Source organism: Apaloderma vittatum, unplaced genomic scaffold, assembly GCF_000703405.1.
Source record: "Apaloderma vittatum isolate BGI_N311 unplaced genomic scaffold, ASM70340v1 scaffold43309, whole genome shotgun sequence".
Lineage (NCBI taxonomy): Eukaryota > Metazoa > Chordata > Aves > Trogoniformes > Trogonidae > Apaloderma > Apaloderma vittatum.
This window is the reverse complement of record NW_009736609.1, coordinates 4,182-20,881: the sequence shown is the minus strand read 5'-3', so window position 1 is coordinate 20,881 and position 16,700 is coordinate 4,182. Positions and strand designations below refer to the sequence as shown.

At 37.7% G+C, this 16,700-nt stretch overlaps 1 protein-coding gene across 1 annotated transcript; it reads left to right on the top strand.

Annotated features, from left to right (window-relative positions):
- The first annotated feature begins 1,006 nt into the window (after window positions 1-1,006).
- Window positions 1,007-5,211, top strand: LOC104279670 (TBC1 domain family member 19). The gene is made up of 5 exons (XM_009877030.1): window positions 1,007-1,111; window positions 2,288-2,379; window positions 3,086-3,201; window positions 3,775-3,845; window positions 4,837-5,211. Exons 1-5 carry the CDS (start codon window positions 1,061-1,063, stop codon window positions 4,909-4,911), a joined length of 405 nt encoding a protein of 134 aa, XP_009875332.1. The 5' UTR covers window positions 1,007-1,060; the 3' UTR covers window positions 4,912-5,211.
- Window positions 5,212-16,700: the final 11,489 nt, after the last annotated feature.

Sequence of the window (16,700 nt, the reverse complement as noted above, 5' to 3'; positions counted from 1 at the left end):
TAAATATATATAAAATGTACAAATACCTGTGTATATGTATACATATGTGTACAGAAAAATATATCCATATCCCTAGCTTTGTGTAAATAGAGTTGGAGGGGAAAGTGAATGCAGAGGTAAGAGGCTATGAGTGTGTTAAAAATGTAAGCTGTCATCCATAATGAATGCACCTGGAAAATGAAGGATTAGGTATGATGAGTGGACAGATAAAAAAGGTTGTTTACAGAAATGTATATAGAGCAACTGTCTGTGAAACATAGCAATCAGAGGAAATTGATGATGTTTGTGCAGCGTATACGTACAACAGATTTCTCTATATGCTTTCTACAAAAATAATAAAGGCACTGATTGGAAAAAGGGTTTGATAACTGCTGTTTTACAAATGTAGCCAACTCTTATTTTCAATCAGGTATACTAAAAGACTTCTAAACAGTAAACTACCAAATGTCCATGGATTTCAAATCTTGCAAGACAGAAACATGTCTTTATCAGTCTGTCGTACTTACGATGGTATTGTGGCAACCAAAAGCTATTTTTGTTTGCATGACACCTATTTTCAAGCAGTAAACGTACGCCAGTCTCACAAATAGGGAACCAGTTCACAGATGGTCACTAGCCCCAGGGCACAGTGGAAGTTCAAGATGATTGAATAAAAAGCTTTCACTGTTCAACATATCGCTGCCCTACACCCCAGGGAAGCTATCTTTAAAGTGTATTTCTCGTGCTTCTGAAGCTAGCACTGTAATAAGCAAGTTCTAATTAGTTTGGAGTCTTGAAATATATAGAACTATTACCTAGAATGTGTGTTGTACTCCCTTTCTTATGTTGAATGGTAGACTCTATTACAAAATACTTATTTTTAAATTATTGGGTTAGTATCGTTTTTGTAAACTGTACTACTATAAATTAGTTGTTTGTTCCTCATACTTCATGCACTTAATCACTGAACTCTTTTAGCAGTTTACAGTGTTGAGTCAATTATAATTCTTTTATCCTTTCAGTTGCTCCACTTTGTTTTCTGTACCATGAACCTTCCAAATTGTATCAGATATTCCGTGAGATGTATGTGCGTTTTTTCTTCAGACTCCATTCCATCTCTTCTCATCCCTCTGTAAGTTCATTAGGAATTAAAACTCACTCACTTGATACTCTGTTTTCTGTGGAACAATAATATACAGTGGCATGATTTCCTATGTGATTGAAATATATCGTTTTAAATAAAATATCTCAGGCAAGCCTGGAAAAATTACTAGGTAACTCCAGTTTGGATATTTTTGGTTTTATTGTCAGTATTAGTCTTTGCTCTAGAATATCATGTACTTACGAGAACTTTATAATTTTAGAGGATGTGGGGTTTTTTGAGAGTCAAGTCTTTTATGGGATAGGTTTCTTGGTTCAAGAAGTCACATAAAGGCATACTCACTTTGATTTTAATTGATGACATGTATGTGCATGCTTAAATATTTTCTGGGGTAGAGGGACTGTATATACAGCTATTGTTTCAGCAATATAAAGTTGATATGTGTTTCTCTAATGCAAGTATCTTTGTGTGACAGCACTACTGGGTGAATATAAGTAATTCAGTTATGTTTATGATCAGAACCAGCTGACTTAAATGTAAGGCAATTGTAGAAATTGGCTCATCTTCTGTTTTCAAAGAATGAAATGTGATGAATAGTTATGTTACTTTCTGAAAACACTTTCTGGTTAAAAGAAACCCTTTCCTTGATCCCATTTCAAGGCTGTGCTTTCAGTCATTGACAGCAGGGAAATGGGTCCAACAGAAATCTATTAATTTTTCACGGTAATTTTTTAAGAAAAATTTTAAAGTGTGTTTACATTTAACTTTATTGTAGTTATCCCTGTTGCTGTTTAGTTTTCAGAGAGCTACTGTTTCTTACATGCTCTGTTCTTTAGTGCGGCTGAGGTCTATTTCATCTAAGTGGAAATATTTCAAGTAGGTCAAATTATAATAACCCACCAAGGGCTTATACCCTGGAATACCAGTACCATAAGTAACTTAGAGCTGAAAGGGACTATCACAACACATTACCTTTGCTAATGCATACACAGAATTGTAGGAGTGAGGCTTTGATGACTGAAAGCATTAGAGCTGCTTGTGCCCTGCTAACCTAAGCAGTATATTACATCATTAATAGTGTTTCATTGCTTGAATTAAAAAAAAATCATTTTTAATTCATTGCTTGGATTAAAAAAATGCTGAGACCGTTTTCTCAGATTTGACAGGCTGAGTGTTAATATTCAGGATATGGTCTTCTTTCATTAGGGCATTGTATCGTTGTGTTTACTATTTGAGACTCTTCTACAAACCCACCTGCCTCAGCTCTTTTATCACCTTCGAGAAATTGGGGCTCAGCCGTGAGTATTTCCTTCTGACTTCCTAGAAACGTTGCAGATTCATTGTTCTGAAAATGCTGTTCTGTGGTATTCTAATTTAAAAGATATGGGAAATTACTCAAAAGGGCAAACATCAATGTGCCATTTTTTCTTGAAAATCAGTTGGAGTCCTTTGCTATCCCGCATATGTGTGCTTTGTGCATTTCTTTTGTATGTTCTGCGAAAAAGAGGGGAGAATTACTCTGTGAGAAATTCTGCATTATTCAGCTAAGTTTGTTATTCATGTCAGTTCTGATGGAACTAAATGATTTATTTCCTGGGGGACAGGAAATGCAGAGAAATGTTAGTTAGAGCAGAAGCTACTGGAAGGGGAAAGAGAGGGAGAGGCTGTCATTCTGTAGTGTTCTCATGGCACCAAGTGCAATAAAACCTGAAAATCTTGCTGTTATAATTGTATCCATCATAATAGCAGAAAGGATAAAACACTGGGGGTGATAACAGCTGAGAATTCCTCTAATGTGATTGTTTGGTCAGAATGTTTCATGATATTAGTACTGATGGCTATTGAGGATGAAAATATTGATTATTAATGCAGCAAGAGAAAACTGCTATTCTTCCTGGAAGAGAAATGCAGAAGAACAGTGAAATATTTTCAATTTATAGAGAATCCGTCTGATCATTATGGGAGACAGAAATATAATAACTGTTGTTTTTCACTTGTTTGCAGGCTACGGATTTCATTTAAATGGATGGTACGAGCATTTTCTGGTTATTTAGCTACAGATCAACTCTTGCTTCTGTGGGACAGAATCCTGGGATACAACTCTTTAGAAGTTCTTGCTGGTAATAGAAATAATTTTACAAAACACACTAAGTCTAGATGTACTTATTTTTTATAAAGGAAATAATGACCTGAGATTTATGCAAGGTTTAAGATGGGGGTTCTAAAGAAGACATATATCTTCAGTTGGGTCAGTTTTTAAGCATGAAGTAGGTGAATAGAAGAGTAAAGGTTTTGGTTCCATTTGTATGTATGAGACAGCTATGTGGAGAGCTATAATTATATAAGATCACATAAGATAAATGAACATTTTTTTTCATGTTATATAAAATCCACAACTGAAATACTGCTATTTAAATAAATTAACATTATTGGCTTAGAAATGAGTGACTTGTAAATCCCTTTATCCCTTTTAATTAAAAGCTTGTCATCTTAAACTAAAGTATTTTCATGCAGATTTCTGAAAGAATGTTGTGTTTTTCTGATCCATTTCGAAGAGTGGCCAAAGAAACTGTGTGATTCTTCAGAATCAAAGTAGATACTCTGAGGGAGTGAGAACTGGTATTTTACATCGAGATTATTTCTAACCACTAATTGACAGGTCAGCAACTTAAATATTGAGCATTTTCTTTCAGTCCTGGCAGCTGCTGTGTTTGCTTTCCGAGCAGTCAACCTGATGGAGGTGACATCACTGGCTGCAGCTGAAGTAAGGATAAGTTTCAGTTAGAGAAGATTGAAATAGTTTCTGAGGCTTTGCCAACAAGAGTAATTTAAGCTTCCTGTGGCACGTGGTATATGGTGTAAATCTTTCTGCCTAAATTCTTACTTTAGATAAAAAAATAAGGAAATTGTAAACATGCAGGACATAATACTGCTTTTCTGGAGTAAAAGGAAATAAAAGGGTGTATTTGCTACAAAAATGCAGTTATCAAGTTATTTTCTATAATTAGATTTTTTTTTTTCTTTTAAAATATATATTCTGTGTGGGATATATTGTTTTTAAAATGTTGTAGAGATTTGTACCTTCTCTCAGACGGTTTTGACATAGTTGCTTCTATACTTTTTGGTACTACAAAGATTTTACAAGATTACTTTTGTCAATACGGAATCTGAAATTTCGCTGTGAGTAGTGTCATGGGAAATGAAAATTAAGTCATTAAGATGAAGATTATTAATTTTTATATTTTAACAAATTACTAGAGATTTTCTTTTTCAAAAATCTGGTGATGTATTTCTTTCAAACTTGGAGATCTTGTGTGACTCTCTTTTTTTGATAAACATACTTTCATGAGAAGACATTGACTATTTGAGTCATTACATTGGACTTACTTCACAAGTACTAGCCAAGCCACAGGATAAGGATTCTTAATTCCCAATTATTTTTAGAAGCAAGTTGAAATGTTAGACCCCTTATTCACCCCTGATGCCATGTATATTTGAAGTAAGGCTAAAGGCTAAAATGAAGTTACTTCATACTTACGTACATAAACAAATGCTTTTCCTTTGAAATATTAGAATGAAAAACAATACAATAAGGCCCTAACATAGAACAGCGTAATTTGTTTCTAGCCATGTCTGAATCTAATTATTGTTCATGTTGTGGTCAGTGTTTGAATCTTTTTCTGACTTCCTGACTTGCTTGAAAGAAATTTGATTCAAATGTCAAGTTTAACAAGCCTTTTTGGTTTTTATCCTAGGCCGTACTTGCTGACCTTTCGACCCTGAAAGTTATGCCTCTTCTTCAAATCTTTTTGTTTGCTACCGTCACTTGATCTGCTTCAACAATACTAGCAGCACAATTCCAGTCTTTCTTGAGAAGCTACTCATCAACTATGCAATGTCTGCATAAAACCAAAATAAAACTGTATGATATTAATTTAGAAGTCATGACCTTAAAATTTTCTGACTGAAAATTAATACCTTTGCATACGAATGTGTGCAGTGCATGCTACTGAATTTCACCCTGACAGCAATGGTTCTTACTTGTACACTGAGAATGACTACTTGTGCAAATAATATGAATCAGTGTCTGAAATGCATGTAATACTAAATTAAATAAAGCAAATGTAATTCGTGGTCTGAGGTTTGTGATATTAATGTTGGAGCTCTTAATACGAAATGACTTTTTCAAGCTCACAGCTTAGAGGATGTCAGCTCAAATAGTGTCCACTGAGGAGGTAAAGATACTTTAACTTGCAACATTTTTTTTCTCTCGTTTTCTAAGAAAAAGATAGGATTGTACATCAGTTCTGCTGTCTCTATCTTATCTAATCTCTTCGCAGAGATTTCCTCCTGGTTCTTTCTCATGTTAGCTGCTTCCGGTTATTCTTCCAATACATGGAGACGTAGGCACGCGTTCCCGTTCCTGGGCAGTGTAGGCACACAGCTCTCTCGGGCGTCTTCTAAACGCCTACCCAGAGTCCAATCAAAGGCCCCGTGTTGTAAAATATGTTCCCCTGGAGAGAAGGCCCCAGTGTAGCTTCCTTCAGAACTTGTTGGAGCTGGTCCTCACACGAGCCAAATTATTCCCCTGAGAGCCATGCCAAGAGTCCTTTCGCTGGGCCCCACACCCTTTTTGGGAGAGCAGTGCAACGCCTTTGCCAGCTTTCCAGCCTCTGATTCAGCGGCTCAGGCTTCAGTTCAGAATCCAAACTCCTATCGATGTGTGGCGGATTGTCACTACGCTGTCAGGCTGGGTCATCGTCTGTTTGCGATCGTACCTTTTTGTGAGGTCTTCTGGCTTTTTTTCACTGATTTGTTTAATACCAAAGTTGGAATCAATAATCTGATTTGATTAAGTCTGGTGTAATACCTGAGAAAGGATCAAAGTCAAGAGACCGTCATGGGTAACGTAGCCACTGCGTTCGCCGTAGGACTTTAGTCTTCACTGAGTTTGTATACATGTAGTTGTCATCGTTTGTCATACGTACCGATTGTATGACAGTGACACGTGAATCCTTCATCGTTCACTCAAAAGTTGTCCGAAACGTGATCTCAGTTGTAATCTCAGGGTTATGAGCTTTATGTCTGTGATTCTTGTTGTCTCTGTCAGGATAATGTAGTAAGAAACTTACTGAACTGCTGGCAAATGTACAAGTCTAATTTTAAAAAAGGTAAAGTTGTGGACTCAGTATGATCACTTGGTGTATAAAGTCCCCAACTGCTTAACAGGTAAGACTTACTGAATGAGAATGTTTTGGGAAATTTTGTTCTGGATAGCAAAGAAAATTCATCTTTTCTTAATAATTACAAGAAACTGCTTTAACTAGAGGCTTTTGTGTGACATGTAGTTTTTCTAAAAGAGGACACGTGATAGCTTTTGTCTCTACAGCAAGTATTAACCTGTTTTATGTATGGGTAATAGAAGCATAGAAAGATTAAGTGATTTGCTAAAGATTACAGAGTAAATTCCTGGAAGAGGTGAGCAGTCTCTCCTCTCCTGAATTCCTGTTTATACGTAGGATGTTCAGTTTGTGTATTAACCACAAAACCTTGTTTTATCTCCAAAGCAACGTGTAGTGTGCATCTACCTCTAAAAATGCAGCATTCTGCAATTTGGAAAATCTGTTAAGATTGGGCAGCAATTTAGAAATTACAATGTTACAAAGCAGTCACAAGGGTTTTGGCTCAGTAAGGTCATTACAAGGTTACCATGGCTTTTAGGGAATTAAAAGTATTTAGTAAATAGCAAGGGAGATTCCCTAGAGGCCTGCTGACCCTCTAATGCCCATTGCTCTGTGCAAGTACGTGGTGCAGAATCTGAACATTACCCTAACCCATTCCATATTGGGATTTTTGAGCGGTATTTTTTTCTCTTTTTTTTTTTTTTTTAGTGATATAAGTAGGCAGAGATTGTTGGGTCCTTGTCTGAACAAGGAAGTCTGTGACTAATAGGACGTGGTCTGTTTTCCTCTGACTTGGCATCTCGTTATTCATCCGAACAACCTCCCATCTCCCTCGTGTCCCCTCTGCCATCCCCACCAGAGAACTTGAACTCCCCTTCCTGTTTCTCGTGATGGCTGGATGGGGGGACCCCACGCTGTGAGGCTGGTGTGGACCAACCCGCCCCTTGGGTTAGGCTGCTCCCACTGCCTGCCCGGTGAGCCGGGGGGATGCTGTCTCCTGCTGCAGGGTTGGCCAAAGGCCTCACATTTCTTGTTTTAGTTCCAGCAAAATACTGTGTTTCAGATTCTGACTGATACTTGTATTTTTTAATCTCCTTTGCTTAAATAACACTAATTTCTTTTTTTTTTAATATGAAAATGACTGGTTTCTATCTTAAGGCTGGATACTTCTCTTGTGTATGTCAGTAGTATCAATTATTTAAGTCCTAACTTTTTAATTTTGGAGACCCGTTCAAACCTGTTGATATCCATGGTCTATCATCTGCCTTCCAGATTCCTATAACTCCTTTTTTATTATTGCTGTTTTAAGTAAGGGCCAGATTTTGATAGTAGAATCATATCTAAATTGATAATTGCATTGACTTAAAAAGTCTCAGCTGAACCTTTGAGGGGTCAGTTTAGCCAAATTGTTTTTCTTGGTCTGTTCCTCCCTATCTGAAATCAACATAAACAGACATTTCAGTACAAGAACCAATTATCTCCATATTTATAGATAAAGATCAATTTTTTGCTGCTTACCTTAGGATTCTGGCTATGGCCTTTCAAATCTTTCTTGTAATGTCAAACAGACTATTTAAAAACTGCAAAAGTAAATATGCTTGTCTAAAAATGAATGCGAGTTATCTTCATTCAGTACTTCCAAAAATATATTGAAACTTAAATCTTGATGGCTGGGTAATGGAACAATTGAATAACTAGAACAGTTTCTACTTTTCAGTGGATTTTTTTTGTTATAGTAACAAATGTTATTATGAGAAGTTGAGAGAATATGGAGATGGTAAATTGGATATCTCAGTAAGAGAAAATGGTGGGAAAAGACCCCAGTTTAAGACATATTTCTACATGTTACCAGAAACCAGCCAAAAAAATATGCCTTTTTACTGTCTTCTAATGAATATTGTAAAACTCTTCCAATAAGACTGAAGGGATTTCATTTAAAAAGAATTGCCATATAAAGATCAGTTAGGCGAAAGCAACTTAGTGAGCCGTTTATGAACACTAAGTGTTGATTTAAAAGATACTGAAATATGTACCTCTGGCGAGGAAGGGGAAGAGCCTTTTGACATATTTTAACAGATCGGTAAAATATTCTGTCCTGTGTTTTGGAATGTGAGGAAACAGCAGGGGGAGGGAGGGGAGGATGCAGCCGGAGCTGCTGGGCTCTTCCTTTTCCCTCCTTTCCCAAAGGCCCTTCCCATCCATTCCTGGCTGCTGGCAGGCCCTGCTGCTCCGGCTGCTTTCATCCCCAGCGCCCGCACAGGAAAGGCAATCAGCTGAAGAGCGTGGTTGAGATCAACAGAGCTTTGTGTTTTGTACGGCCAGCTACCGCCGGCTTCCTCCCGCCCCGAAAAGCTTGCTTGGGTGTACAGTTATGGGGCTGGGGACTGTGGCATGGCCAGGGCCGGGGCCGCGGGGGATGTCCGGCCTTCCTGGCCTCCTGGGCAGCAGCAGCAGGAGAAACCACCCCTGCGAACAACTGCCCCTCTGGGCAGCCATGGTCAGGAGCCCGGGCTTCAGAAGCGCTGAAGGACAATTGTGGTGGAGTGGTTTGATGTGGTGTTCGGGTCTGATTTTTTTGGTTTGTGGGTTGGTTTTTTTGTTTTGGTTTGGTTTGGTTTTCTTTTGGCTTTTAGGACCCAGTAGAATTAGTCTCGAGAAAAGACAAGGCAGAAAGAACCGTGCCTTGCCAATACCGCCTAAGGAGACTTTCCACTGTGCCTTTTGCAGCCGGACTTGACTACCCCGCATCGGCCTTTTTAGCCATCAGCGTGCTTGTAGCAAGTGTGGGTAGAGCCCTTCCCATATCTTCGTTTGCGAAGCCCAGCCATGATGATGAGGAGGACCCAGTACAGGAGGGAAAAAATACTCCTTTTGGAGGCTTCAGGCTTTTAGCACAAGGCTGTGCTTGTTGTGAGAGACTTGCACGTCTGTGAGCAGTTCCATGAGAGCTATTCATCGTAGAAAACAACCATAGAATAGTCTGAAATCTCTGGAATCCAGGCTAAGCCGTGCCGCTAATTGAAGTCACTGAATTTTGTTTCCTGCACACCTCACGCTCAGCTTTTTCAATACCTTAACCAAACTGTTAATGGGAAGATCGTTTTGATCCAGTGGTCTTACAGTTGTGCTCAGCTTTAAAACGGTGTTAAAACATCCCATGTTAGTATGTTTTTAATTAGGCAGTTACTAGTATACCTACCAAATGATGGCCATACAGGCAAATTATACTTCTGAGAAGCACCTGGGGATACTTGTGCCTTTTGCAGATGCCATACAGTGCAACAGAAGACGGCAGATGTTAGTGGGGATAGAATGAATATGAGTCAAATAGGATGTTCATCTTGGGCTCCCCACACTCTGTAAGACTGCAAGACATAAAGGATCGTAACGCTAAATACTGATGGGGGATCAGCCTTAAATTAATGCAGAGGGAGAAATATTGCTTTTTGGCAAACCTTTTTTTTCGAGTCTTTATTTAAGCCCAGGGAATTTCACTTGATTCTCTGTATAGCCAGACATCGCTGATCAGAGCAGATGAATTTCAGGTTCTCTGAAGGAGAAGGTAGTGGGGCCCCTATTTGCTGGTATTTCAAAATGAGTGTGTTGTTCTTGATGTTGGACTGCTGATATGTGTGAACGATTATCCCTAGAGAATTTGCTTTATGGAGGACCATGGTGCTTTGCCAAATGACATTATGTTTGGCTGAAGAGTTTGAACAAATTGTTTCTTTTGGGATTATGACCAAAATAAATGGAATATTTAACAAAAGAGTTTAAGCTCACAGTTTGTGCAAGACAAAGCATGCGACCAGTTTCTGTGCTTTGTTTTAAACAAAAGTCTGTATGATGTTGCTAAGAGACAAATTGGAATTTGATAGTCAAAGACAAAATATTATGTTATAGCCACATAATATGTTTTAGTAAGTATCTGGTAGTTCATTTTATTCAACAGTTGTGTGTTCCATGAACAGTACATTCTGTGATGTTTTTTCTGAAAAGCACACTTTAGAGTAGTTGTGCTCTTAATAAGTCCAATTATAAATAGTAAATCAGCACAAATATATGTTGTAAACAGCAATAATACTTCTTTTCTGTCTGTTCAGAATCACTATCTAAATCTGTTTGATAATATGTCTAGTGTCACAACATTTTCCATTTTCTCCATCTATTTTTTAAGTGCATCCGGGTTATAAAAACAAAACATTGCTTTGAAGCCTAGTCCTTGTTCATTAATGTTAACATCAAGTGCTAACTGTGGAAAACTGGCATAGTTACAGCTTGTGAAGGAAGTTAGTGGTGAAGAAGTTCTCTCTGTACTCTGACATGTTTAGACATTTTTAGATATTTAACCAGTTTGTGATACTTTTTTGAGATATTCTACCCATAACCAGTTTCTGAAGGCATTACAGTTAACGGATAGATATGGGAAGGTAGTATTGTCAGTATTAATACCACTCACCATTAATATATAGGTAGGAGAGCCTGACTCCCATCTCCGCCTCACGCTTACAAAACATGCTTCCACCATGGGGAAGGTGATTTCGGAAAGAAAGGGCTTGTGGAGGAAGGTGCTCAAACTCTGTAGACTGTGATCTCTGAAACACAGAAAGGGATGATTTGCTATTTGTGTATTTGACAAAGTGCACTTATTTCTACTGAGATTAGATTGCGTCTTTATTGAGCAATTGCAATATGTATGCCAGTTAAAAGGTAGAAAGGTGTTTCTGAATTTTTCTTTTTTTTTTTTTGTAACGCTTGAGCAAGTCTTGTTAATCATGTGAAAGAAAGCATCTTTTTTATGTTTGTATAAATTTTGAAATCCAAACTTTTACCACTAGATGTTTCTGTTCCTGGGCTTTATCTTCTCTCTTCTCTTAGTTTTGTTTAATCTGGTTTTCCTGCCTTTGTGAATTATAGTTTACAACTTACAGAAAATGCAAACCTTTCTGATTTCTTTGCCTGAGAAATACTTTGTTTCTAATATGTTATGAAGAAATCCTGAAAAAACTTTAAAGATTCAGTCCTTTCCTACATTAGGTGGTGATATGGATGAAGGGTAAGTATTATAGCGGAGAGGTGGTTTGCAGCAGGTAGTATTTATTTAGGCAGGTAATCAATATTCAGACCTGAAAACACACAATTAAAAGATGACAGTAGTAGATGCTTGGGGTTTGCACCAATCTAGGTTAATGAAGACCTAATTAGAGGTTGGAAATCTTAGAAAGCCAAAGCCATCAAAGACTTTCCTGTCAGTGCAGTCATCCCAAAACAGCAGGGACTGATGCCCGGGATATTTCCTCAAACAGCCTACGTCACCATTCTGAATGCAAACTCTGGAGAAATGGTGTGGAGAAGGGGTGCTCTGCCTGCCTACCAGGTTTTTAGTTAGAAGGAGATAATGAGAGAGAAGCCAAGAAGTTACAGACACCATAATGAGTGCAAATTTTCTCAGGCTGGATGTTAGCTTACATGTTCACTCAAAGTTGGGAAAAAACGTATCTAAGACTGTAATAAGCACCTTGGTTTTGAAAGAAGCCACACAGAGCAGTGGCTGTAAGTACTAACTGTTGAGCAAGTAATGGAATATATTCCCTTTATTCTACGTTACTCAGAAAGCTCATCCCTGCTACTAGATATTGCTTGAGGGAAGAAGAGAGTAGTTTATAAAAATAAACTTTGTTTTACATCCACTGTATCTTCACACACTATTCTAGAACGTGACGATAGGCCAAAATAAAAATCTCATTTCCAGAGACCAAATAGAGAAGGATGAAATGTTGTTGGCAAAGAAAAAAACACCAGCCAAAGATCATCTTATGTGGTCTGTACAATAAGAATTTGTGATGTTGGAGGCTTTACATTTTTTTTTTTGTTTATCAGATCTTTCCTGGTCTCTGAAAGATGGTGACATTCTGCCCTCGAGTTTGATCAAAATGTTCTTCTGTTTTGTTTGTTTGTGTTTTTTTTGTTGTTTGTTTATTTGGTTTGTTTTGGTTTTTGTTTGGGTTTTTTTATGGGGGAGTTCTTTTGAATTTTTTTTAATAAATAAACTGTGTGGTTTTTAATATAACAGGTAAGAGTATCTCTGACATGTAAGGTTCATCTTTGCCTATTCAGATGGGATTTTTTTTCCATTGAATAAAGAAACTTAAACGTGTTTGTATTTTCCTGGTTTAAAAGCATAAACTGTAGTTCTTACCATTATTTTTTCTGTGTTTTCAACTCAAGTCTAGTATTCTTATACCTAAGCAATTCCAAATATTTTTACAAAATCTCAGTTTAGTCTGTTGTACTTTTATAAATGAAAATACCACTTTTTTTTTTTCAGCAGCACAAAGACATATGCAATGTAAAATGTAATAAAAAAAAAACCTTCATAGGCACAGATATTTTGTTCACAAGTTCCAAACAGTTTAATGAAGAATATTCTCGGTTAAACTGAATTTTTTGTTCCGTTTTGTAGAATTTGCTGTAGGTCTCTCAAAACCTGGCCACAACCCAACTGAAATGAGTGTGTTCTTACCACAAACGTAAGCCATCTCTTCAGTTTTCTCTAGACTGAAATTTTGTCCCTTTTTAGAGAACACCACAGTGAGGTTATCAAATGGCGAGTGCGGCATAAATTTCTCTGTTCTGACTTCGGTCCAGACATTTAGACAGAGAGATGGTTACTGATACGGCTCAGGAAATTGTTCCAATGCAAACAGATCAATGCTGTGTGCTCTGCTTTTGGGGGGGCCAGCCCATTCAAAGGCAGGGCAATTATGAGACAGAAGCACTCTTGCAAGACGCAGTGCTGTATTAAGATTTTAGTGAGGATTAATGGTAGGCATTTTAGCTTTCTATTTCCTCTGTAATGTTTATTTTAAATTTTCACTAGCTCTTTTATTTCGGTGTGAGTTTTCAGGCCATCTGTTAGATCTAAAAGGGGGAGCTGTTAGAATTTAAGAACTACATCATGCATTGTGCTCTTCTTGCCAGCTTAAAACTCCCAGGACAAGGCAACTGCCCTGCTTTAAGGAACAACACCCCCTGCCTTAGTTCATGATATGCTGTGATCTCTCTCCAGTGACTCTGGGTAGTGTCACATCCACCTCAAGGCTTTATAATTCAGGAGGCATTAGCCAATTTTTTGGTCTTGTAGCTAAATGTTTCTTGAACTTGGGTTTGTTTGGGTTTTTTTCCCAGATTGTGAAAATATCAAGACTTTGCAGAAGGTACCAGTCCTGGAGTGATATCAAAACTTACTGTGTTGAATGATCGCAAACCCTGGTTCCTGGGGAAAGGGAACAATGCTGGTGTTAGCAAGGCTAATCCCACTGGGAATACATCTTCGGAGCCAAATACTTCCGTGACTCTCTCTTTAGTCCTTCAAGGTTGGTTCTGAAGATATTCTCTGAACCAGCTGCTGTATAAATATGAACAAACTGCTCTATAAATATGATGGCAGATAGCAATTTATTAGGAAAGGTTTACCCATTGCTACTGGATGTGCATTCCAACTCTTTCACGCTCCTTTATTATATTATTATTTCATTTACGTTTATGGTTGTTTTCTAAGTATATCACTCCACTGAGGCCTCAAAGTTATGTGTCCCAAGGATGTGAAACAAGGCATATGGAAAAGCATCAGGACCACTTTCTGTGGGTCATTCGCTACTGGCTAAGGGACAAAAAAATCATTCACTTTCTTTTTTTCTGGAAGCTGATTTGCCTCTCCCCTCCAGTGCTCAGGGAAGCTGAGTGTATTGCACACAACTTCCTGAGTACCACAGCCTGCCAAGCAAGCAGGAACAAAATTGAACTGTACTTACTCTTTCTGAAGATGTAAGCGATGGATGAAATTTTGCTCTCCCTTTTTTTGTAACCTGAAAACTACAGCTGTTTTTAGTAAGTCATAATGCCAAATGCCAAAGAGTGTGTTTGAAAGTAGGAAGACAGTCTGTTTCTGCTTTTTTTACCAATATGCAGACCAAAACATAAAAAAAAATTGAAAGAAAACGAAAATACCTGTAGTTTGATTTTTCTCAGCACTAGTTTCCACATATCCTTCAACTCTCTGGGTGCTCTGAAGCTACCTGCCTTTGCTTCTCATGCAGTAGGTGCTGCGTTGCTCGTGGTAGCGGGCAGTACATGCCACAGGTCTAGGGAGCTCCTCTTTACAGGATGTGCAACTTGCCTGCAGAAATTCCAGGAAACAGTCTGTTTGCTGTGACCTCGGAACAGCCATTTCAATCTACCACAAACCATTGACAATAGAATTGTGTTTACACAATACACATGTTCACTGGGCTTTTTATTCTCATGATCTGTTAGTCACAGATCATGAAAATATAATCTCCCACTCGCTCAAGATCTGGCCTCTAAATGAGTGATAGCTTGTTCCACTTTCCAGTCAACAGCTGCTAAAACTACCAGAACCACACTTGAAGTAAAAGCTCTGGTCGCCTCCTTCTTGCTTTTTCATAAGATCATATATATTCTTTGTTCTAATTCCAAATAAAGCGGCAAATGCTTTCCATTAAAAATACTTAACCCAACAGTGTTTTTCTGACTGTGCTCATTCAGGTAAAGAGCAGCTCTATACACGATGAGCTAACAGGGCTTTAGCCCTGAAAGTTACTACTTACATTATTTTTAACACAACAATTACTTTACACCCACTGAGATTACAACTGATCCCCCAGAACACCTCTACCAGCCTGAGCTGGCAGACTCCATCCTGACAGTTCCTGTTAAAAGCCGATAGGAATTTTGCTTTCCCAGGAAAAACACCCCCACACAACCCAGAATGAATATATGCTAAACTATTATGTCCAAATTACTTTTTTTTTTAAATGTGACTTTTATTCTAAAGTGTTTTATGTTTTTTTCTCACACTTGGTCACCATGCTTGTTCATAAGATAAAAGCTAGTCACAGCACCTCCTGTTTGTAATTTTTTTTCCTTGTTACCAGTCTAGCAGGAAAGGAGAGAATAAGCAAACACAAAGCCCTTCTGACTCTGTGCTCTAGGTAAGGGTGGATTTAGAGATTTACTAAGATTCTGAGACCATATACACTGGGATTTTTTTTTTTCATATGGTAATAAAATTATCTATATTCCCTTCCCACTGAGATAGCCTTTTTCAGTGAGTCATCTCTATAGCTATCACTTCTATGCTGAAATAGTTTGAATTCTCATGTTGCTTGAAAACTGAAGAAGATGGCAAGGAAATTATTTTTAGTGTATGGATTTCTTGTGTAACATTGCTGTTTATTAAACATCAAGAATAGTTACATCAATCATTTAAAGGCAGTTTGAATTACAAATGAACTGATTATGACTTTACTGGGGGGTGCCACAATCAAAGTCTTCTCAAAATTCAGTGAGATGCCTGGAATTTTACAGTATGGCAATCGATGTTGGTGAAAAAGTTATAGTGAGGTATCCTCTGAGTAGGTCGGATGAGGAGAGATTCAGTCATGTCATGATCTCCAAGATTGTCCCTTGTCAGTTTTTAACATAGTTCTGATTACCTTAATCTCTAATATATTAATTTCAACAACTGTTTTTGTGTTACTCTCAAATACCCTTTAGCTGTCAAAAAGTATAACAATCCATTGCTTTGTTGTAATCTAACTGATGTGTCAAATAATATTCGGTCAGATACCAAGATTCTAGCTCCTCCATTACCAGTAAGATTGTGTCCCGGCAACCTGTTTGGCTCCTACTACTGATTCCAGAAATCGAAGTGCTGCCTGAAGTACATTATTCACTCATTCTGCCATTGTTTTCCTTCACATTTGGTATCGACACGTGTGGCTCCAGATTTTGTATAAATAGATTGAGTCTTTGCTTATTTTTGAAGTAAACAAAATCCAACCACAGTCTGCCTAACCCACATCTTCTTTTTGGAATGGGATCTTTGTTCCCATAAAGAGCTCAACAAATTGTAAAAAGTATGAGAAAACTTCCATGCAAATAGAAGATTCAGCTACAATGAACATTTGCTGAACGTTCTGTATTTTTCAAAACTTTTATATTTATACTTTAATCTTTAACTGTTATGAAAAAAACCAACTTCTGCAATACTAGAGACAATACTGACTGAAGAAAAAAAATCTAAAATTGGGAGACATAATAAAAAAATTCTTTGCAGGTCTACAGCTCTAGTTTGCAGTCAGTGCTGCTCCATCTTGCTGACTGAAAGAGATTTTGTCATTTTAGCAGCACTTTAGCCTAGTTCCAGGCAACCCGCTCATTTGAGAGATACCGACACTCTTGGTCATTGATAAGAAGACCATAAGGGCTAAGGATAAGGGAAATGTTTAATTCACTTCCATTCTCTCAGTTCTAATTTCATTACTGGACTGGGATAACGTGTATGGCCCATAGTTTCATTAAGGGCTGCAGATACTTAACCACTTAAAAATACTTACTATCGTTTCCTCTTC

Bases quoted from the DNA above. Each gene is read 5' to 3' on its own strand.
- LOC104279670 (XM_009877030.1), top strand. From the start codon at position 1,061: ATGTATGTGCGTTTTTTCTTCAGACTCCATTCCATCTCTTCTCATCCC. The intron at 1,112-2,287 runs GTAAGTTCATTA...TTCTTTCATTAG, and splicing joins CCATCTCTTCTCATCCCTCT to GGCATTGTATCGTTGTGTTT. The intron at 3,846-4,836 runs GTAAGGATAAGT...TTTTTATCCTAG, and splicing joins CATCACTGGCTGCAGCTGAA to GCCGTACTTGCTGACCTTTC.